The sequence below is a fragment of the Cebidichthys violaceus genome, unplaced genomic scaffold, assembly GCF_023349555.1.
Source record: "Cebidichthys violaceus isolate CVI_PGR_0920_01 unplaced genomic scaffold, fCebVio1.0.p SCAF_13, whole genome shotgun sequence".
NCBI lineage: Eukaryota > Metazoa > Chordata > Actinopteri > Perciformes > Stichaeidae > Cebidichthys > Cebidichthys violaceus.
Genome location: NW_027176296.1, coordinates 13,288,829 through 13,311,578, shown reverse-complemented (window position 1 = coordinate 13,311,578; position 22,750 = coordinate 13,288,829). Strand labels below are relative to the sequence as shown.

At 37.2% G+C, this 22,750-nt stretch overlaps 1 protein-coding gene across 2 annotated transcripts in view; it reads left to right on the top strand.

Annotated features, from left to right (window-relative positions):
- The first annotated feature begins 875 nt into the window (after nt 1-875).
- Nucleotides 876-22,750, top strand: part of lrrc41 (leucine rich repeat containing 41) — a 23,520-nt gene continuing 1,645 nt past the window's right edge. Inside the window, exons 1-9 of one of the 2 annotated variants that reach the window (XM_068707798.1) lie at nt 876-1,184; nt 1,850-1,936; nt 2,038-2,100; nt 2,195-2,962; nt 4,079-4,315; nt 4,677-4,844; nt 5,087-5,185; nt 6,587-6,715; nt 8,363-8,435. In XM_068707798.1, coding sequence (XP_068563899.1) covers nt 1,076-1,184; nt 1,850-1,936; nt 2,038-2,100; nt 2,195-2,962; nt 4,079-4,315; nt 4,677-4,844; nt 5,087-5,185; nt 6,587-6,715; nt 8,363-8,435 — 1,733 coding nt within the window. In that variant the 5' untranslated portion in view covers nt 876-1,075. Of the gene's footprint in view, nt 1,185-1,849; nt 1,937-2,037; nt 2,101-2,194; nt 2,963-4,078; nt 4,316-4,673; nt 4,845-5,086; nt 5,186-6,586; nt 6,716-8,362; nt 8,436-22,750 lie in introns of both variants that reach the window. The other variant, XM_068707797.1, reaches the window with a different exon arrangement.

The following is a 22,750-nucleotide window of genomic DNA, read 5'->3' as shown; positions in this document are numbered from 1 at the left end:
GTATGTAAAGTTGCCATTAGATAAACTCCAACTGTGTGGATCAAAATTGGTAATGCCTTTGAAAATATGACCCTGGTGGTCATTGAATTGTGCCTTGTTAAGCCTGGCTGAAAAAGAGAAGAGAGGCCTTTAAATGCATGTCCAACTGTACTGTGTTTAGCAATACATCCTTGGATACTTCCTAAACCTATAAGATTATATGTTTCTTGAACATTTTTTACATTTTATATCATGTAGAAAATCACTATTAGACACTCATCTAAACATGTATTTAAACTAATAGACGTAGGCCTAATAACATTGGAGTGGTGTCACAGTTCCAGAGTTTAACCTTCAGATTAGAAAAAGCATCAGCGTCTCCATCAGGGGTCACATGGAGGAAACGTTGGCAACTATTACTGTCTGCTTTGCAGTGTAATGGTTAAATAAGTGACCTTAGAGTAACCGTCTGATCGGATACAAGTTTGTTTTCACTGTCTAGTATGAAGCATTCATTCGGATAAGAGACGGATGTTTTGACTGAAACACAACACTAATTGTCAAGAACTCCAATGATGGGCCTTGGTGTGTTCTTTTTAGCAAAATAATGCACAAAAAGAAATACTTGCGTTGACATGAATGTACATTTGAGTAAGACATAAATAATCAACTGTCGTGAAGCAAAGATTGAAGCGATGACAAAAGCAGTGGAGAGAGGAGAAAACGAAGTGTCTGGAGGAGATATGTGACACACATTTACAGGTAGGAGGGGCTTTATTTCAGTATTTACAGGAACCAGGTTTACTATTCAGGATGGTAACCCTTCATTCAGTAGATGGCGCCGTTTACCTTTCACCCTGGTTTGTAGTCCGCCATTAAAACTAAAGAAGAAGAAGAATCCCAGCTGCTGGCGGTAATGAGGTAATGCGCCTGGCAACAGCCGGCAACAGCCATGGAAGCACAATATCAGGGAAAAGAGGAGAGAAGACCGACCGTTATCGCGACCTGACATCCACGGACGTGAGCCGTCACCGGTGCGGTGTCCCGTTGTGTCAGTTGCTTAACGTTTACTGTTAGCGAATGATAACACACAGCGATGCAAAACATGGCAAACAAACCAAAGGAGGTAACGTTGTGTCTGAAGAAGACATGTTTCCAAGCTGTCAGGAAACATTTCGCTGCTGTGGGCAGTGAGGCAGTTCTCGGTAAGCTCACGTCTCCGTAACGTTAACGCTACTTAGCCTCGGACTACACGAAGGGCTAACGCACACAGAGCGGGGAGTTTACGGTACAATGACTGTTAGCGTTATTCTCGTAGAAGCTAGCACGTCATTAACGTTAGCTAACGTTACATAGATGGGGTCAGATCAGTCTCAATAATTGCAAATGCAAACAGAAAGATTCACAAATGCAAACAGAACAATTCACAAATACATTCCAATGCACACATAAATAAATTACGATTCATATAAAAATAATCACAAATATATTTCTGCATTTGTATGTATTTGTGTGTGGATTTTTCTATTTGTTTGTGGATTTGTATGTATTTGTTTGTGGATCGCTCCACATTTGTTTGTGGGTTTTTTTGAGACTCCCCTGACGTCGCAGGATTCGCAAATGCGTTTTTTTTCAACCTGGACCGATCTGTAGCCCATCAGATTGTCAATTATTGAGACTGATTTGACACATGTAAACAGTCACAGACCGCTCACTGGTCTCTTATATTGCTTATTGTCACTTCCAATGTACTTTGAAATATTTCATAGTGATTTTTTTGTTTTGCTCAGCTTTTGCTAGTCAGGTGTGGTGAGGGATTTGGTGTCCACTGTTGGAACGTCCTAAAGTTTACCAATCTGTCCTCACCTAGGTCTTCCAATGCCTCTCATTAAGGATCTTATTCCTTATCTGACAGTGTGTCAGCTGGAAGAGCTCCAGCCTGCCCTCAACCAGAGAGGTAACAACTGAAGTTTCCTCTATTTTGTTTTTACTCACAGAGATGGTACTTTTTTAAATTCATGATTCAATTTGTCATTTTTTTGGTTTGCTTTGTCTCAGGGGTGTCCACTCACTCTGGGTGGATTGGAGTCCTACAGGACATGTGTGGACCTAACCATGTAGGTGCAATGTCTCCTTTTATAATGACCAATCTCATATACTGCAGTAACATCCAAAACCCAGACGCGATATGTGTCCTGTGTTTCATTTCAGGTAGCGGACTTTGACACAGAAGAAAAGGCCAAACACGAAGTAATGAGGCTGCTTTTTATTTTCGTACTCTACGGCATCAAGAACCCTTTCGTCAAAAGCAACATCACAAATTTGAACACCCCGTCCATCCTGTGGATGGCAGCTAAATATATCAAACATTTTCTGCTCACTGTGCCAGCTGAGAGTTTAACCGCCGAGCGGCGGCCTCTCCTGAACCTCCTAGAGAAGCGTATCTGGAGCGTTGGCGTATCGCAGAAGATTGATATATCAAAGATGAGGACGCAAACTGCGTTGTACGTCCTCCATCGCTTGCTGGACCACGGGGTGGCCAAAACAGTCGTGGTACATGTGCAGTGTCCCATAGTGCTGGCCTGGATCCTACATGGCAGGGGATCTCAGTATGTAAATCCAGACTTCAAGGACCTACTGAACAGCAAAAAGGCGAGTTGTATTTCACAAGGCGCTTCGGCCAGCGCAGACGGGTCCTGTTGCGGTTCAGGTCTTGGGACCAGGGCTTCAGAGGATCAAGTCACTCCCTGCAAACGCTCCAAATTGGACTCTGCAGAGGAATCTGGGAAAGCGAACTTTACATTGGACCCGCAGGCTCTCTGTAAAACCTTCATTCCGCGTGACGGTCCCTCGGCGGGGGCTTGTCCATGGGGACGGATCGATTGTCTGGACATCAGGCAGTGTGGGTCTGACTCCCTCAGAGTGCTGAACTCTGCCCTGCCCACATTCTTCTGCCTTCGTTCTCTAACTCTTCACAGCTTTTGTAAGTTTTTAACTTGTAATTATGTGTCTGTGTTTTTAGGTGTGGGGGGTTCAGGGGGCGTCCCAGTCTTTGCACCATGTATTTGTGCTTCCACGCTATCAGCAGCATTGACACATTGAGGTCTATGAAGGTATGAGGTCATCCTCCAGCGCTGGAGGAAGACCTCCAGCGCTGGAGGATGTTGTGTTTCAAGGAAGAACTCCTGGAGGAACAAAGGACGTCTTGGATCATAAGTTATAATAAAGCGTATTTAATAAAGTAAACAAAAGCGTTGTGAATAGAGAGTATAAAAATCTCAGCTGAGGATCCGCCGGCTTCTGCAATCCACAAGCAGTCAGCAGTTAGACTGTCTCTTTCTCCACCGACGAATCTCAAACAAAGGTATATATACACAAATAAATTTGACCAAATTCCCATTGAAATTTCTCCCTCCAGTCCGATACAATGCAAGTGACTGGAAATGTACCTGTTGTGCCCACGACATTGATAAATTAAAAAAAATTTGTTGACACAAACTTAAGCGAACTCATTCAGCTCCATTGTATTTGGGTGGAGGCAGAATTCTTAAGAGAACTGTGTCTCAAAAACCTGGACAAACAAAACTACAACCATCTCCATGGAAACTGAACTGTTAACAATACAACTGAGCACTGTCCATGTAGAATTAGTATTACCATTGCACTTTATTTGTGTTTATTAATGGAATTCAGATTTTCTTTACATTTTGCTGCAGAGAATGTTCTGCTTTCTGTTGTGTGAGAGAAAAACCCTCAATGCTCGCTTGTTCATAAGTACTTTGAACACTAATTCAAATACTCTGTAGGAGACTGAACTAAGTCCTGAACTCCATTAACATTTAGGCTACATATGTATAGTATTTGGATGGAATATGTTCTGCATGCGATAAGTACCACATGCGACCCCACTTCAAAACACCCGAACTCTCCCTTTTAAACTGCAGCAGCATTTAAAGGGGATGAATTAAATCCTTGGGATCTGTAGACAGCATTGCTGAATTGAAACCATTTAATCGGTTGACAAAACTAAAAGCGAGGGTAGACGGCACATTGTTGTTGTGGGGTTGCAGGAATAATTAGTTGTAACTGGTTTGTGCAGTGACCTTCAGGGACTCTGATGTGTTGTCGCTGGCCAGAGCGCTGAAGCAGCTGTCGGAGAGCTCCCGCAGCGCCCTCGCCGATCTGAGCGTCAGCGTCCTGCCGTGCACCCGGCTTGTGGAGGTCCTGCTGGACGCGAGCCCCAACCTGACGTCCCTGCATGCGGAGATCCAGACTTTGATGTGGGGGCCGCGCCTCTTACCCCATCCTCCTAGGACTGCGGAGTCAGACATGTCAGGTGCTGTGAAAAGCTTCTACTCTAACTAATTCTGTAGTGAAGGGTTTCTCAACGGAGGTGCGTTCAGGGAACGTCGCAGGGTTCACTGGAAGCAATATTTTTGAAAGCTTGGCATTGAGGGTTTTCTTGGTAGCCATTTGTCTGTCCTACATTTGAGAACAGGAGGTTGAATTCTGTTATTGTATTTGGATAAAAGCGACATCTAAATAATGTCATGACCTAAACTGCTCCTTTTTAGAGTTTGTTAAAAATGTATCGGTACAGCAGAATGACACAGTTTTAAATACAAATACTGCTAATACTACAGCAGTGTAGGGTATAAATACTCACCTAAGGTGACTGTCTCCTAACCCCTCAGCAGAGCTGCTGCCCCTGGAGGAGCTGGACATCAAAGTGGCGGAGCTGCAGACAGATCTGAGCTTCATCACGTCCATGCTGAGACGCTGTCCACGTTTCACCTCTCTTAGCCTAGCCGGGATGAGATTACCAACCGGCTCCTCTCTGAGCCAGCTCTTCACCACTCTCTCAGGTATGTGTGCGACGTCGCTGTACGAGGTTCACCGCACTGTGAGTTTACAGGCCTTCTAAAACAGTGTGCACAAAGCACCGGAGCATCGTGTTGTGAGATTTTCCCCCCCATGTGTACAGAGGATTCCCAGTGGATCAAAGTGTATCAAACGTTTAGAATTGACATCTTGACAGCATAAGTGTGGTGATATTCTATATTTTTCAATATAAAATTATAACCAAATTTTATCTCTAAACGTTTAGAGTCAAATCCCCTCTTGAGGAGTCTCAACTTGGAGGACCTGAAGCTGTCCGATTGTCTCCCCGAGATCCTAAATCTACTGAGAGACTGCAAGCTGGAAGGTAAGAAAAGGAGAACGACTCGTGACTGCAGGAGAACAAAACGCCGAGTCAGCTTTAGCCATGCCAAGTCGAGCCGTGATGTCTTGTTTTTAAGCTTCTAACTGAATCTCTGGATTGGAGTTTAGCTTCACTCCTGTCTTCCAGTTTGTACTGCCACACGTCAGCCTTGCTTTACTGTTTACGGATCAGTTCAAGCCCTATCGAAGCACTGAGAGGCTTTTAATGTGAATGAGTTGTAGAAAATGTGTTTATCATTGATTTAGCGGAGCTTTGCAGGTGGTGCTGATCGTCAATAAAAACAGGTCTGACACAACATGATATATTCTGTTATTCAATTTTATGGTAACAGCTACAGTACAAAAGTGTTATTTAGATATACTTAAAGTACCAAAAGTACTCATTATGCAGAATAGTATATTGGATTCTAACTGTTAATGCATTAAAGTATTCATCACTTTAATGTTGCAGCTGGTGAAGATGGAGCTCACTTAGTTACTTTATTTACCGCTGGGTGGTTAAATCTATAATAATACATCAACATTTATTAGTTGATTATATTTAGTTTTCTGCAAAGTAACGAAAGCTGTCAGACACTTGATGTGAATTGAAAAGCACAATACGATCCACTGAGATGTAGTGGAGTAGAGGTAAGAAGTAGCATAAAATGTACTTAAGTAAATGTACTTAGTTACTTTCTACCCCTGGCTATGCGGTGGAGAAATACTTGTACTTGACTGACTCTTGGCTGTTCACCGCATGACGTGGCTCCCTTACAATACCTTTTTTTTTTTTGGTGACACAGTCCATAGTGTCTGAATCCTACACTCTTAAGTGAATGCAGTTCTGGCAGAGGCTTTATACTGTATATCTACTTTTGTTCATATTATGACCTGGAGCCCAAGGTTAAAAATAAGATGTTAACGTTAAGTTCTTTCTATAGCTGCGTTATGCAGAAGTATGGCTAATGCTGTGTCCTGCGCTCTGTCATGCGGTCCAGCCTTCAAGTGCAGCTTGATCCAGGACGCCACCATGAAGCCAGGTCTCATGTCAGCGGCCTCCCGTAGCTGGTTAGCCTGAACCTTCCTGCAACTAGACATTAGCCAGGAGCAGACTGGGTGCTGGAGTAGCCTCAGGTCCTAGCTGGGTGAGCTCAGCTGCCATCCTCCCTCTCCTCCATAGGGATATAGTGGTTAGTGGCAAGTTTGGCGGTGATCTTCTCAAGGTCCGCTCCACACAAATTAATCCAATTCCTACGCTTCCTTCACCCATTGTTGATGAGTTTCTTCTCTCCCATGCCATAAGTGCTCCAGCAATAACGACGAAAAGACAACAAACTCATGGGCGCCATTGTCGCAGAATCTCAATGTTTAACCCTCTGCCCTTTTCCTCTCCCACTCTCAGAGCTGCGGTTTAATGACTGCCGCCTCGTTGAGCGCTGGAGCAACAAGGAGGAGAGTTTGCAGCGGCTGGTGGCCGCTCTGAAGGCGGTGCCCTCCCTCCACACACTCAGCTTGGCTCAGAACCGGCTGGGTAAGTCCTTCACGTCCCTCCACTGACGGGATTCAACTCAGGGATCATCAGTGCCAACACTGACATGCTTTTACTGGTGCTGTTACTGTCTCTGTTGCCATGAAAGGGTCTTTTGAGTACCTTTTCCTAAAGCTGTGTACAAAATAGAATGTAGGCTCTTTGTATTGAGATGGTGATAGCAAACTTATTTCTTATTATCTCATATTTGCTCATGTTTATCATTGATTATGGTCCTGAACTGGTAATTGATGATCATCAGATGAAAAAGGATGAATTATGTCAAGATCCTTATCCTGTAGATTATGAAATTGATATGGAAAACTGTTAGTCACCACCCATCTGTTTAAAGATAGGGGTCTAAATCCACAGTCCTCATTCTGTGCACTCTAAAGTTCAGCTGAAGCCATTTGTTATCAAAACGTGAATGAAAAAGTGACTGAACTTTGGGTCCGTGATCCAAGGTAAATAGAAGATTGTCAGTTGTAAAATCTGAGAAGAGGCCCCCCCTGCACGGCAAACAGTTGCATCAGCATGAATGAGTCGAATCAGAAAAGGAGCCTTCGTAATAAACTCTTTGAATCCTCTTTATAACTTCATCCAGAGTGCAGATGTTGAGAAACCGTAACATTCAGTATAGTAACCAGGTCAGCTGCAGCTTCTATTATAGACAATATTGTGACATGACATTGTTACAATGATGATCCTCTATTCACATGGAATCCTTGAGACTTCTAAACACAGCTGTGTAGTGGGTGAGAGTTCAGTTAAATGTTAAAGTTTTCTTTTCTCTTCAGTGGAGACGCAACAGGTGAATACAGTTTTCATTCTCATTTTAACGAATAGATATCACCATGAAACTTCCACAGCTTACTTCCATCAGGAACGGTTTCTGAATGTTATGTGTACATATGCAAATTAGGCACTGTCTCATTAAATATGATCTTATTTGCATACATTTCCAGAACAGAAATCTGAACCTAGGATAAAGCCAGGTTTAAAGTTCTAGTTTTATTTTGTTGTCATATTGGAGTCAAAGTTTTTGTTTCACTCCATGAATCAGCTCTAAAAAAAATAAAAAAAATAAAATATTGTCACCACGTTTTTAGGAATAAATGCTCTATGAATGATATGTGAACAAACCCCTCTGTAGAAACCTTCAGAATATAGAGAGGAATGGAGGTTTGATGTATTTAAGTGCCACTGAAGTGGAGATTTCTGATTCTTTTTTTTTTTCTCATTTTGGAAAACGGCCTTTAGAGATTTGAATTGTAAAATTACAGACATGTTGAACACTACAGATAAATAGGGTAAAAAAAGTTAACTAATATCACCATGAAGCATTCAAAGTTGATTACTTAGAATAAGAGAATGAATTGTTTTTTGAAATTACTTGTTTAAATATTCAGATGAGGCATTAACTAATGGTAACTTTTGGTGAATTTCGTAGAAATCTACATGCACAAATAGACAAACTAGTAACACCTTAATGTGTGTTTTGTATGCTTTGAACATGAATGGTGATGATACGTTTGTGCCGCGTTCACAGCTTGTTGCCCCTTCCAAAAGATCAATTCATATTTTTAGTTTTCAGTCTCAACAGACAAGTGAAATATTCACTTAATATATGTTAACTATCTGTGTCAACAGCCAAGAACGTGTGTGTGCTGGCGGAGCTGTTTTCAGGACCCTCGCCGAGCTCAGTGAAACGACTCGACATCAGGTGAGAGCTGCCTCGGGCTTCAGTTTAGTTCATGGTCGACGTGGTGAAGCCGGCGCCACAACATGACCTAACCACTGCCTGTGTGCCGCGGCGCTCAGTCGTGCACCTCTACACTTTTTGTAACTTGGAGCTTGATCAGAGCTTTACAGACGTGACTGTTCCAAATAGTTCACTGATAAAAGTACTATAAATTAGTTTTAAGATGCTTAACAAATCTTAAAAAATCTTCTTTTGACGAAATATTTTGCAGCTAAATCAAACTGTTTACAGAATATTCAACCTTCATTTCTTTTTAATGCATTTAATACATGACTTGTTTCTTTACAGGGCTTGTACTAAGGCTATAAATGAGTCCATAAATATGAGTTTACAGTTATTACAATCCCTCCTCGGCATTGTGGAGGTTGGTTTATGGCTTTTTTTCCAGTTACACTCGTTGTCTTTTTGATTCTTCACACTTTCGGGAGAATAAAGCGACAAACGGTGTATTGAGCACGCCTTTAGCACTATCTGCAGAGGTATAAACAAAACATCACTTAATAGCTGATGAACCACTGGGTCATATAGAGCTCAGCCTTAGCAAATCAAGTCAGCTGAGATAAAGTCAAAAGCCTGCATGTGGGCTCCTCAAAGTTTGTTGCTGGGACTAAAGACACCATATACCTAACAAACAAAAAAGCATTACATTTCAAGTAATGATTGCATGATTTACCCTGTAATATGTTTATCATTGTGGATTTCATTTTCTAGAATTATGCTCAATAAACAATAGACATTATTGTATGAAGCATGGAGGGAAAGAGAAAAAAAGACAATTGATATATCTATATACATCTGTATAGATATAGCTATATAGATATACAGTTGTGGTCAAAAGTTTACATACACTTGTAAAGAACATAATGTCATGGCTCTCTTGAGTTTCCTCGTTATTTCTACAACTCTGATTTTTCTCTGATAGAGTGATTGGAACAGATACTTCTTTGTCACAAAAAACATTCATGAAGTTTGGTTCTTTCATGACTTTATTATGGGTTAACAGAAAAAGTGATCAAATCTGCTGGGTCAAAAATATACATACAGCAGTGCTAATATTTGGTTACATGTCCCTTGGCCATTTTCACTTCAATTAGGCGCTTTTGGTAGCCATCCACAAGCTTCTGGCAAGCTTCTTGTTGAATCTTTGACCACTCCTCTTGACAGAATTGGTGCAGTTCAGTTAAATTTGATGGCTTTCTGACATGGACTTGTTTCTTCAGCATTGTCCACATGTTCTCAATGGGATTTAAGTCAGGACTTTGGGAAGGCCATTCTAAAACCCTAATTCTAGTCTGATTTAGCCATTCCATTACCACTTTTGATGTGTGTTTGGGGTCATTGTCCTGTTGGAACACCCAACTGCGCCCAAGACCCAACCTTCGGGCTGATGATTTTAGGTTATCTTGAAGAATTTGAAGGTAATCCTCCTTCTTCATTATCCCATTTCCTCTCTGTAAAGCACCAGTTCCATTGGCAGCAAAACAGCCCCACAGCATAATACTACCACCACCGTGCTTGACGGTAGGCATGGTGTTCTTGGGGTTAAAGGCCTCACCTTTTCTCCTCCAAACATATTGCTGGGCATTGTGGCCAAACAGCTTGATTTTTGTTTCGTCTGACCACAGAACTTTCCTCCAGAAGGTCTTATCTTTGTCCACGTGATCAGCAGCAAACTTCAGTCGAGCCTTAAGGTGCCGCTTTTGGAGCAAGGGCTTCCTTCTTGCACGGCAGCCTCTCAGTCCATGGAGATGCAAAACACGCTCGACTGTGGACACTGACACCTGTGTTCCAGCAGCTTCTAATTCTTGGCAGATCTGCTTTTTGGTGGTTCTCGGTTGACTCTTCACCCTCCTGACCAATTTTCTCTCAGCAGCAGGTGATAGCTTGCGTTTTCTTCCTGATCGTGGCAGTGACAAAACAGTGCCATGCACTTTATACTTACAAACAATTGTTTGCACTGTTGCTCTTGGGACCTGCAGCTGCTTTGAAATGGCTCCAAGTGACTTTCCTGACTTGTTCAAGTCAATGATTCGCTTTTTCAGATCCATGCTGAGCTCCTTTGACTTTCCCATTGTAGCGTTTGTGGGCGTTTGTATCCAATGAGCCCTATTTCAATGGCCTCAGAGAAGTCACCAGCTGTAGTCACTCATAATCACTCACAAGAAGTTAAGAGGCCATGCTATGAAGCTCATTTCATTGACACAACTTTCTAAGTCACCAAAATTGCTAATTCATGTTGCTGTATGTATATTTTTGACCCAGCAGATTTTGTCACTTTTTCTGTTAACCCATAATAAAGTCATGAAAGAACCAAACTTCATGAATGTTTTTTGTGACAAAGAAGTATCTGTTCCAATCACTCTATCAGAGAAAAATCTGAGTTGTAGAAATAACTGGAAACTCAAGAGAGCCATGACATTATGTTCTTTACAAGTGTATGTAAACTTTTGACCACAACTGTATCTCTGTTGTGGAACATAACTAAGTACACTTACTCTAGTGCTATACTTCTTACAAAGCTACACACTTTTAGAATATTTATTTTATAAAATACAATGCATTGTTATGCAGTTAATTAAACCACCTAACTGTACATAAAATGAATACAATTATCTCATTACAAATGCATCTTACAGTTGCATCAATAATAATAATGATCTGATATTATTATTATGTATATATATGTATATATATAAATAATAATAATAATAATATCAGATCCTGTCGAAAAAAGTCAAAAAATAGCCATAGTATATTATGTTGAAAACGGTCATAGTATAGCATGTTGAAAAAAGTCAAAAAAACAGTCATAGTATAGCCTGTCGAAAACAGTCATAGTATAGCCTGTCGAAAACAGTCATAGTATAGCATGTTGAAAAAAGTCAAAAAACAGTCATGGTATAGCCTGTCAAAACAGTCATAGTATAGCCTGTCGAAAACAGTCATAGTATAGCCTGTTGAAAAAATTTAAAAACAGTCATCGTATAGCATGTCGAAAAAATTGAAAAACAGTCATAGTATAGCATGTCGAAAAAATTGAAAAACAGTCATTGTACAGCCTGTCGAAAACAGTCATAGTATAGCCTGTCGAAAAAAGTGAAAAACGGTCATAGTATATTATGTCGAAAACAGTCATAGTATAGCCTGTCGAAAACAGTCATAGTATAGCATGTCGAAAAAATTGAAAAACGGTCATAGTATAGCCTGTCGAAAACAGTCATAGTATAGCCTGTCCAAAAAATAAAAAAACGGTCATAGTATAGCATGTTGAAAAAATCAAAAAACAGTCATAGTATAGGTTGACGAAAAAAATCAAAAAACAGTCATAGTATATTATGTCGAAAACAGTCATAGTATAGCCTGTCGAAAACAGTCATAGTATAGCCTGTCGAAAAAATTGAAAAACAGTCATAGTATAGCATGTTGAAAAAAATCAAAAAACAGTCATAGTATATTATGTCGAAAACAGTCATAGTATAGCCTGTCGAAAACAGTCATAGTGTATATATAGCCTGTCGAAAAAATTGAAAAACAGTCATAGTATATTATGTCGAAAACAGTCATAGTATAGCCTGTCCAAAAAAGTGAAAAACGGTCATAGTATATTATGTCGAAAACAGTCATAGTATAGCCTGTCGAAAGCAGTCATAGTATAGCCTGTCGAAAGCAGTCATAGTATAGCATGTCGAAAGCAGTCATAGTATAGCCTGTCCAAAAAAGTCAAAAAACAGTCATAGTATAGCATGTCGAAAAAATCAAAAAACAGTAATAGTATAGCCTGTCCAAAAAAGTCAAAAAACAGTCATAGTATAGCATGTCGAAAAAAATCAAAAAACAGTCATGGTATAGCATGTCGAAAAAAATCAAAAAACAGTCATAGTATAGCATGTCGAAAACAGTCATAGTATAGCATGTCGAAAAAATTGAAAAACGGTCATAGTATAGCCTGTCGAAAACAGTCATAGTATAGCATGTCGAAAAAATTGAAAAACAGTCATAGTATAGCATGTCGAAAAAAATCAAAAAACAGTCATAGTATAGCCTGTGGAAAAAATTAAAAAACAGTCATAGTATAGCCTGTCAAACAGTCATAGTATAGCATGTCGAAAAAATTGAAAAACGGTCATAGTATAGCATGTCAAAAACACTCATAGTATAGCCTGTCCAAAAAAGTCAAAAAACAGTCGTAGTATATTATGTCGAAAACAGTCATAGTATAGCCTGTCGAAAACAGTCATAGTATAGCATGTCGAAAAAATTGAAAAACAGTCATAGTATATAGCCTGTCGAAAACAGTCATAGTATAGCATGTCGAAAAAAATCAAAAAACAGTCATAGTATATTATGTCGAAAACAGTCATAGTATAGCCTGTCCAAAAAAGTGAAAAACGGTCATAGTATATTATGTCGAAAACAGTCATAGTATAGCCTGTCGAAAGCAGTCATAGTATAGCATGTCGAAAGCAGTCATAGTATAGCATGTCGAAAACAGTCATAGTATAGCCTGTCCAAAAAAGTCAAAAAACAGTCATAGTATAGCATGTCGAAAAAATCAAAAAACAGTAATAGTATAGCCTGTCCAAAAAAGTCAAAAAACAGTCATAGTATAGCATGTCGAAAAAAATCAAAAAACAGTCATGGTATAGCATGTCGAAAAAAATCAAAAAACAGTCATAGTATAGCATGTCGAAAACAGTCATAGTATAGCCTATCGTAAAAGGTGAAAAACGGTCATAGTATAGCCTGTCGAAAACAGTCATAGTATAGCCTGTCCAAAAAAGTCAAAAAACAGTCATAGTATAGCATGTCGAAAAAATAAAAAAACGGTCATAGTATAGTATGTCGAAAACAGTCATAGTATAGCATGTCGAAAAAATTGAAAAACGGTCATAGTATAGCCTGTCGAAAACAGTCATAGTATAGCATGTCGAAAAAATTGAAAAACGGTCATAGTATAGCCTGTCGAAAACAGTCATAGTATAGCATGTCGAAAAAATTGAAAAACAGTCATAGTATAGCATGTCGAAAAAAATCAAAAAACAGTCATAGTATAGCCTGTGGAAAAAATTAAAAAACAGTCATAGTATAGCCTGTCAAACAGTCATAGTATAGCATGTCGAAAAAATTGAAAAACGGTCATAGTATAGCATGTCAAAAACACTCATAGTATAGCCTGTCCAAAAAAGTCAAAAAACAGTCGTAGTATATTATGTCGAAAACAGTCATAGTATAGCCTGTCGAAAACAGTCATAGTATAGCCTGTCGAAAACAGTCATAGTATAGCTTGTCGAAAAAAGTGAAAAACGGTCATAGTATATTATGTCGAAAACAGTCATAGTATAGCCTGTCGAAAGCAGTCATAGTATAGCCTGTCGAAAGCAGTCATAGTATAGCATGTCGAAAACAGTCATAGTATAGCCTGTCGAAAAAAGTCAAAAAACAGTCATAGTATAGCATGTCGAAAAAATAAAAAAACAGTAATAGTATAGCCTGTCCAAAAAAATCAAAAAACAGTCATAGTATAGCATGTCGAAAAAAATCAAAAAACAGTCATCGTATAGCATGTCGAAAAAAATCAAAAAACAGTCGTAGTATAGCATGTCGAAAACAGTCATAGTATAGCCTGTCGTAAAAGGTGAAAAACGGTCATAGTATATTATGTCGAAAACAGTCATAGTATAGCATGTCCAAGAAACCGTCATAGTATAGCATGTCGAAAAAATTGAAAAACAGTCATAGTATAGCATGTCCAAAAAATAAAAAACGGTCATAGTATAGCATGTCGAAAAAAATCAAAAAACAGTCATAGTATATTATGTCGAAAACAGTCATAGTATAGCCTGTCGAAAACAGTCATAGTATATATAGCCTGTCGAAAAAATTGAAAAACGGTCATAGTATAGCCTGTCGAAAACAGTCATAGTATAGCATGTCGAAAAAATTGAAAAACGGTCATAGTATAGCCTGTCGAAAACAGTCATAGTATAGCATGTCGAGAAAAATCAAAAAACAGTCATAGTATAGCCTGTCAAACAGTCATAGTATAGCCTGTGGAAAAAATTAAAAAACAGTCATAGTATAGCCTGTCAAACAGTCATAGTATAGCATGTCCAAGAAACAGTCATAGTATAGCATGTCCAAAAAAGAAAAAACGGTCATAGTATAGCATGTCGAAAAAAATCAAAAAACAGTCATAGTATAGCCTGTCGAAAACAGTCATAGTATAGCCTGTGGAAAAAATTAAAAAACAGTCATAGTATAGCCTGTCAAACAGTCATAGTATAGCATGTCGAAAAAATCAAAAAACGGTCATAGTATATTATGTCGAAAACAGTCATAGTATAGCCTGTCGAAAACAGTCATAGTATAGCCTGTCGAAAACAGTCATAGTATAGCTTGTCGAAAAAAGTGAAAAACGGTCATAGTATATTATGTCGAAAGCAGTCATAGTATAGCCTGTCGAAAGCAGTCATAGTATAGCCTGTCGAAAGCAGTCATAGTATAGCCTGTCGAAAGCAGTCATAGTATAGCCTGTCGAAAGCAGTCATAGTATAGCATGTCGAAAACAGTCATAGTATAGCCTGTCCAAAAAAGTCAAAAAACAGTCATAGTATAGCATGTCGAAAAAATAAAAAAACAGTAATAGTATAGCCTGTCCAAAAAAATCAAAAAACAGTCATAGTATAGCATGTCGAAAAAAATCAAAAAACAGTCATCGTATAGCATGTCGAAAAAAATCAAAAAACAGTCATAGTATAGCCTGTCGTAAAAGGTGAAAAACGGTCATAGTATATTATGTCGAAAACAGTCATAGTATAGCATGTCCAAGAAACCGTCATAGTATAGCATGTCGAAAAAATTGAAAAACAGTCATAGTATAGCATGTCCAAAAAATAAAAAACGGTCATAGTATAGCATGTCGAAAAAAATCAAAAAACAGTCATAGTATATTATGTCGAAAACAGTCATAGTATAGCCTGTCGAAAACAGTCATAGTATATATAGCCTGTCGAAAAAATTGAAAAACGGTCATAGTATAGCCTGTCGAAAACAGTCATAGTATAGCATGTCGAAAAAATTGAAAAACGGTCATAGTATAGCCTGTCGAAAACAGTCATAGTATAGCATGTCGAAAAAAATCAAAAAACAGTCATAGTATAGGATGTCGAAAAAAATCAAAAAACAGTCATAGTATATTATGTCGAAAACAGTCATAGTATAGCCTGTCGAAAACAGTCATAGTATAGCCTGTCGAAAAAATTGAAAAACAGTCATAGTATAGCATGTCGAAAAAATTGAAAAACAGTCATTGTACAGCCTGTCGAAAACAGTCATAGTATAGCATGTCGAAAAAATTGAAAAATGGTCATAGTATAGCCTGTCGAAAAAATTTAAAAACAGTCATAGTATAGCATGTCAAACAGTCATAGTGTAGCATGTCCAAAAAAGTCAAAAAACAGTCATAGTATAGCCTGTCGAAAAAATAAAAAAACAGTCATATTATAGCATGTCGAAAAAAATCAAAAAACAGTCATAGTATAGCATGTCGAAAAAATTGAAAAACGGTCATAGAATAGCCTGTCGAAAACAGTCATAGTATAGCATGTCCAAAAAATAAAAAACGGTCATAGTATAGCATGTCGAAAAAAATCAAAAAACAGTCATAGTATATTATGTCGAAAACAGTCATAGTATATATAGCCTGTCGAAAAAATTGAAAAACGGTCATAGTATAGCCTGTCGAAAACAGTCATAGTATAGCATGTCGAAAAAATCGAAAAACAGTCATAGTATAGCCTGTCGAAAACAGTCATAGTATAGCCTGTCGAAAACAGTCATAGTATAGCCTGTCGAAAACAGTCATAATATAGCTTGTCGAAAAAAGTGAAAAACGGTCATAGTATATTATGTTGAAAACAGTCATAGTATAGCCTGTCGAAAGCAGTCATAGTATAGCCTGTCGAAAGCAGTCATAGTATAGCATGTCGAAAACAGTCATAGTATAGCCTGTCGTAAAAGGTGAAAAACGGTCATAGTATATTATGTTGAAAACAGTCATAGTATAGCATGTCCAAGAAACAGTCATAGTATAGCATGTCGAAAAAATTGAAAAACAGTCATAGTATAGCATGTCGAAAAAAATCAAAAAACAGTCATAGTATATTATGTCGAAAACAGTCATAGTATAGCCTGTCGAAAAAAGTGAAAAACGGTCATAGTATATTATGTCGAAAGCAGTCATAGTATAGCCTGTCGAAAAAATTAAAAAACAGTCATAGTATAGCATGTCAAACAGTCATAGTATAGCCTGTCCAAAAAAGTCAAAAAACAGTCATAGTATAGCATGTCGAAAAAATAAAAAAACGGTCATAGTATATTATGTCGAAAACAGTCATAGTATAGCCTGTTGTAAAAGGTGAAAAACGGTCATAGTATATTATGTCGAAAACAGTCATAGTATAGCCTGTCCAAAAAAGTCAAAAAACAGTCATAGTATAGCATGTTGAAAAAATCAAAAAACAGTCATAGTATAGCATGTCGAAAACAGTCATAGTATATTATGTCGAAAACAGTCATAGTATAGCCTGTCGAAAACAGTCATAGTATAGCCTGTCGAAAACAGTCATAGTATAGCCTGTCGAAAACAGTCATAGTATAGCCTGTCCAAGAAACAGTCATAGAATAGCATGTCGAAAAAATAAAAAAACGATCATAGTATAGCATGTCGAAAAAAATCTAAAAACAGTCATAGTATATTATGTCAAAAACAGTCATAGTATAGCCTGTCGAAAACAGTCATAGTATATATAGCCTGTCGAAAAAATTGAAAAACGGTCATAGTATAGCCTGTCGAAAACAGTCATAGTATAGCCTATCGTAAAAGGTGAAAAACGGTCATAGTATAGCCTGTCGAAAACAGTCATAGTATAGCCTGTCCAAAAAATAAAAAAACAGTCATAGTATAGCATGTCGAAAACAGTCATAGTATAGCATGTCCAAAAAATAAAAAACGGTCATAGTATAGCATGTCGAAAAAAATCAAAAAACAGTCATAGTATATTATGTCGAAAACAGTCATAGTATAGCCTGTCGAAAACAGTCATAGTATAGCCTGTCGAAAACAGTCATAGTATATATAGCCTGTGGAAAAAATTAAAAAACAGTCATAGTATAGCCTGTCAAACAGTCATAGTATAGCATGTCGAAAAAATCAAAAAACGGTCATAGTATATTATGTCGAAAACAGTCATAGTATAGCCTGTCGAAAACAGTCATAGTATAGCCTGTCGAAAACAGTCATAGTATAGCTTGTCGAAAAAAGTGAAAAACGGTCATAGTATATTATGTCGAAAGCAGTCATAGTATAGCCTGTCGAAAGCAGTCATAGTATAGCCTGTCGAAAGCAGTCATAGTATAGCCTGTCGAAAGCAGTCATAGTATAGCCTGTCGAAAGCAGTCATAGTATAGCATGTCGAAAACAGTCATAGTATAGCCTGTCCAAAAAAGTCAAAAAACAGTCATAGTATAGCATGTCGAAAAAATAAAAAAACAGTAATAGTATAGCCTGTCCAAAAAAATCAAAAAACAGTCATAGTATAGCATGTCGAAAAAAATCAAAAAACAGTCATCGTATAGCATGTCGAAAAAAATCAAAAAACAGTCATAGTATATTATGTCGAAAACAGTCATAGTATAGCCTGTCGAAAACAGTCATAGTATATATAGCCTGTCGAAAAAATTGAAAAACGGTCATAGTATAGCCTGTCGAAAACAGTCATAGTATAGGATGTCGAAAAAATTGAAAAACGGTCATAGTATAGCCTGTCGAAAACAGTCATAGTATAGCATGTCGAAAAAAATCAAAAAACAGTCATAGTATATTATGTCGAAAACAGTCATAGTATAGCCTGTCGAAAACAGTCATAGTATAGCCTGTCGAAAAAATTGAAAAACAGTCATAGTATAGCATGTCGAAAAAATTGAAAAACAGTCATTGTACAGCCTGTCGAAAACAGTCATAGTATAGCATGTCGAAAAAATTGAAAAATGGTCATAGTATAGCCTGTCGAAAAAATTTAAAAACAGTCATAGTATAGCATGTCAAACAGTCATAGTGTAGCATGTCCAAAAAAGTCAAAAAACAGTCATAGTATAGCCTGTCGAAAAAATCAAAAAACAGTCATATTATAGCATGTCGAAAAAAATCAAAAAACAGTCATAGTATATTATGTCGAAAACAGTCATAGTATATATAGCCTGTCGAAAAAATTGAAAAACGGTCATAGTATAGCCTGTCGAAAACAGTCATAGTATAGCATGTCGAAAAAATCGAAAAACAGTCATAGTATAGCCTGTCGAAAACAGTCATAGTATAGCCTGTCGAAAACAGTCATAGTATAGCCTGTCGAAAACAGTCATAATATAGCTTGTCGAAAAAAGTGAAAAACGGTCATAGTATATTATGTTGAAAACAGTCATAGTATAGCCTGTCGAAAGCAGTCATAGTATAGCCTGTCGAAAGCAGTCATAGTATAGCATGTCGAAAACAGTCATAGTATAGCCTGTCGTAAAAGGTGAAAAACGGTCATAGTATATTATGTCGAAAACAGTCATAGTATAGCATGTCCAAGAAACAGTCATAGTATAGCATGTCGAAAAAATTGAAAAACAGTCATAGTATAGCATGTCGAAAAAAATCAAAAAACAGTCATAGTATATTATGTCAAAAACAGTCATAGTATAGCCTGTCGAAAAAAGTGAAAAACGGTCATAGTATATTATGTCGAAAGCAGTCATAGTATAGCCTGTCGAAAAAATTAAAAAACAGTCATAGTATAGCATGTCAAACAGTCATAGTATAGCCTGTCCAAAAAAGTCAAAAAACAGTCATAGTATAGCATGTCGAAAAAATAAAAAAACGGTCATAGTATATTATGTCGAAAACAGTCATAGTATAGCCTGTTGTAAAAGGTGAAAAACGGTCATAGTATATTATGTCGAAAACAGTCATAGTATAGCCTGTCCAAAAAAGTCAAAAAACAGTCATAGTATAGCATGTTGAAAAAATCAAAAAACAGTCATAGTATAGCATGTCGAAAACAGTCATAGTATATTATGTCGAAAACAGTCATAGTATAGCCTGTCGAAAACAGTCATAGTATAGCCTGTCGAAAACAGTCATAGTATAGCCTGTCCAAGAAACAGTCATAGAATAGCATGTCGAAAAAATAAAAAAACGATCATAGTATAGCATGTCGAAAAAAATCTAAAAACAGTCATAGTATATTATGTCAAAAACAGTCATAGTATAGCCTGTCGAAAACAGTCATAGTATATATAGCCTGTCGAAAAAATTGAAAAACGGTCATAGTATAGCCTGTCGAAAACAGTCATAGTATAGCCTATCGTAAAAGGTGAAAAACGGTCATAGTATAGCCTGTCGAAAACAGTCATAGTATAGCCTGTCCAAAAAATAAAAAAACAGTCATAGTATAGCATGTCGAAAACAGTCATAGTATAGCATGTCCAAAAAATAAAAAACGGTCATAGTATAGCATGTCGAAAAAAATCAAAAAACAGTCATAGTATATTATGTCGAAAACAGTCATAGTATAGCCTGTGGAAAAAATTAAAAAACAGTCATAGTATAGCCTGTCAAACAGTCATAGTATAGCATGTCGAAAAAATCAAAAAACGGTCATAGTATATTATGTCGAAAACAGTCATAGTATAGCCTGTCGAAAACAGTCATAGTATAGCCTGTCGAAAACAGTCATAGTATAGCTTGTCGAAAAAAGTGAAAAACGGTCATAGTATATTATGTCGAAAGCAGTCATAGTATAGCCTGTCGAAAGCAGTCATAGTATAGCCTGTCGAAAGCAGTCATAGTATAGCCTGTCGAAAGCAGTCATAGTATAGCCTGTCGAAAGCAGTCATAGTATAGCATGTCGAAAACAGTCATAGTATAGCCTGTCCAAAAAAGTCAAAAAACAGTCATAGTATAGCATGTCGAAAAATAAAAAAACAGTAATAGTATAGCCTGTCCAAAAAAATCAAAAAACAGTCATAGTATAGCATGTCGAAAAAAATCAAAAAACAGTCATCGTATAGCATGTCGAAAAAAATCAAAAAACAGTCATAGTATAGCCTGTCGTAAAAGGTGAAAAACGGTCATAGTATATTATGTCGAAAACAGTCATAGTATAGCATGTCCAAGAAACCGTCATAGTATAGCATGTCGAAAAAATTGAAAAACAGTCATAGTATAGCATGTCCAAAAAATAAAAAACGGTCATAGTATAGCATGTCGAAAAAAATCAAAAAACAGTCATAGTATATTATGTCGAAAACAGTCATAGTATAGCCTGTCGAAAACAGTCATAGTATATATAGCCTGTCGAAAAAATTGAAAAACGGTCATAGTATAGCCTGTCGAAAACAGTCATAGTATAGCATGTCGAAAAAATTGAAAAACGGTCATAGTATAGCCTGTCGAAAACAGTCATAGTATAGCATGTCGAAAAAAATCAAAAAACAGTCCTAGTATAGGATGTCGAAAAAAATCAAAAAACAGTCATAGTATATTATGTCGAAAACAGTCATAGTATAGCCTGTCGAAAACAGTCATAGTATAGCCTGTCGAAAAAATTGAAAAACAGTCATAGTATAGCATGTCGAAAAAATTGAAAAACAGTCATTGTACAGCCTGTCGAAAACAGTCATAGTATAGCATGTCGAAAAAATTGAAAAATGGTCATAGTATAGCCTGTCGAAAAAATTTAAAAACAGTCATAGTATAGCATGTCAAACAGTCATAGTGTAGCATGTCCAAAAAAGTCAAAAAACAGTCATAGTATAGCCTGTCGAAAAAATAAAAAAACAGTCATATTATAGCATGTCGAAAAAAATCAAAAAACAGTCATAGTATAGCATGTCGAAAAAATTGAAAAACGGTCATAGAATAGCCTGTCGAAAACAGTCATAGTATAGCCTGTCCAAAAAATAAAAAAACGGTCATAGTATAGCATGTCGAAAACAGTCATAGTATAGCATGTCCAAGAAACCGTCATAGTATAGCATGTCGAAAAAATTGAAAAACAGTCATAGTATAGCATGTCCAAAAAATAAAAAACGGTCATAGTATAGCATGTCGAAAAAAATCAAAAAACAGTCATAGTATATTATGTCGAAAACAGTCATAGTATAGCCTGTCGAAAACAGTCATAGTATATATAGCCTGTCGAAAAAATTGAAAAACGGTCATAGTATAGCCTGTCGAAAACAGTCATAGTATAGCATGTCGAAAAAAATCAAAAAACAGTCATAGTATAGGATGTCGAAAAAAATCAAAAAACAGTCATAGTATATTATGTCGAAAACAGTCATAGTATAGCCTGTCGAAAACAGTCATAGTATAGCCTGTCGAAAAAATTGAAAAACAGTCATAGTATAGCATGTCGAAAAAATTGAAAAACAGTCATTGTACAGCCTGTCGAAAACAGTCATAGTATAGCATGTCGAAAAAATTGAAAAATGGTCATAGTATAGCCTGTCGAAAAAATTTAAAAACAGTCATAGTATAGCATGTCAAACAGTCATAGTGTAGCATGTCCAAAAAAGTCAAAAAACAGTCATAGTATAGCCTGTCGAAAAAATCAAAAAACAGTCATATTATAGCATGTCGAAAAAAATCAAAAAACAGTCATAGTATATTATGTCGAAAACAGTCATAGTATAGCCTGTCGAAAACAGTCATAGTATATATAGCCTGTCGAAAAAATTGAAAAACGGTCATAGTATAGCCTGTCGAAAACAGTCATAGTATAGCATGTCGAAAAAATTGAAAAACGGTCATAGTATAGCCTGTCGAAAACAGTCATAGTATAGCATGTCGAAAAAATCGAAAAACAGTCATAGTATAGCCTGTCGAAAGCAGTCATAGTATAGCCTGTCGAAAGCAGTCATAGTATAGCATGTCGAAAACAGTCATAGTATAGCCTGTCGTAAAAGGTGAAAAACGGTCATAGTATATTATGTCGAAAACAGTCATAGTATAGCATGTCCAAGAAACAGTCATAGTATAGCATGTCGAAAAAATTGAAAAACAGTCATAGTATAGCATGTCGAAAAAAATCAAAAAACAGTCATAGTATATTATGTCGAAAACAGTCATAGTATAGCCTGTCGAAAAAAGTGAAAAACGGTCATAGTATATTATGTCGAAAGCAGTCATAGTATAGCCTGTCGAAAAAATTAAAAAACAGTCATAGTATAGC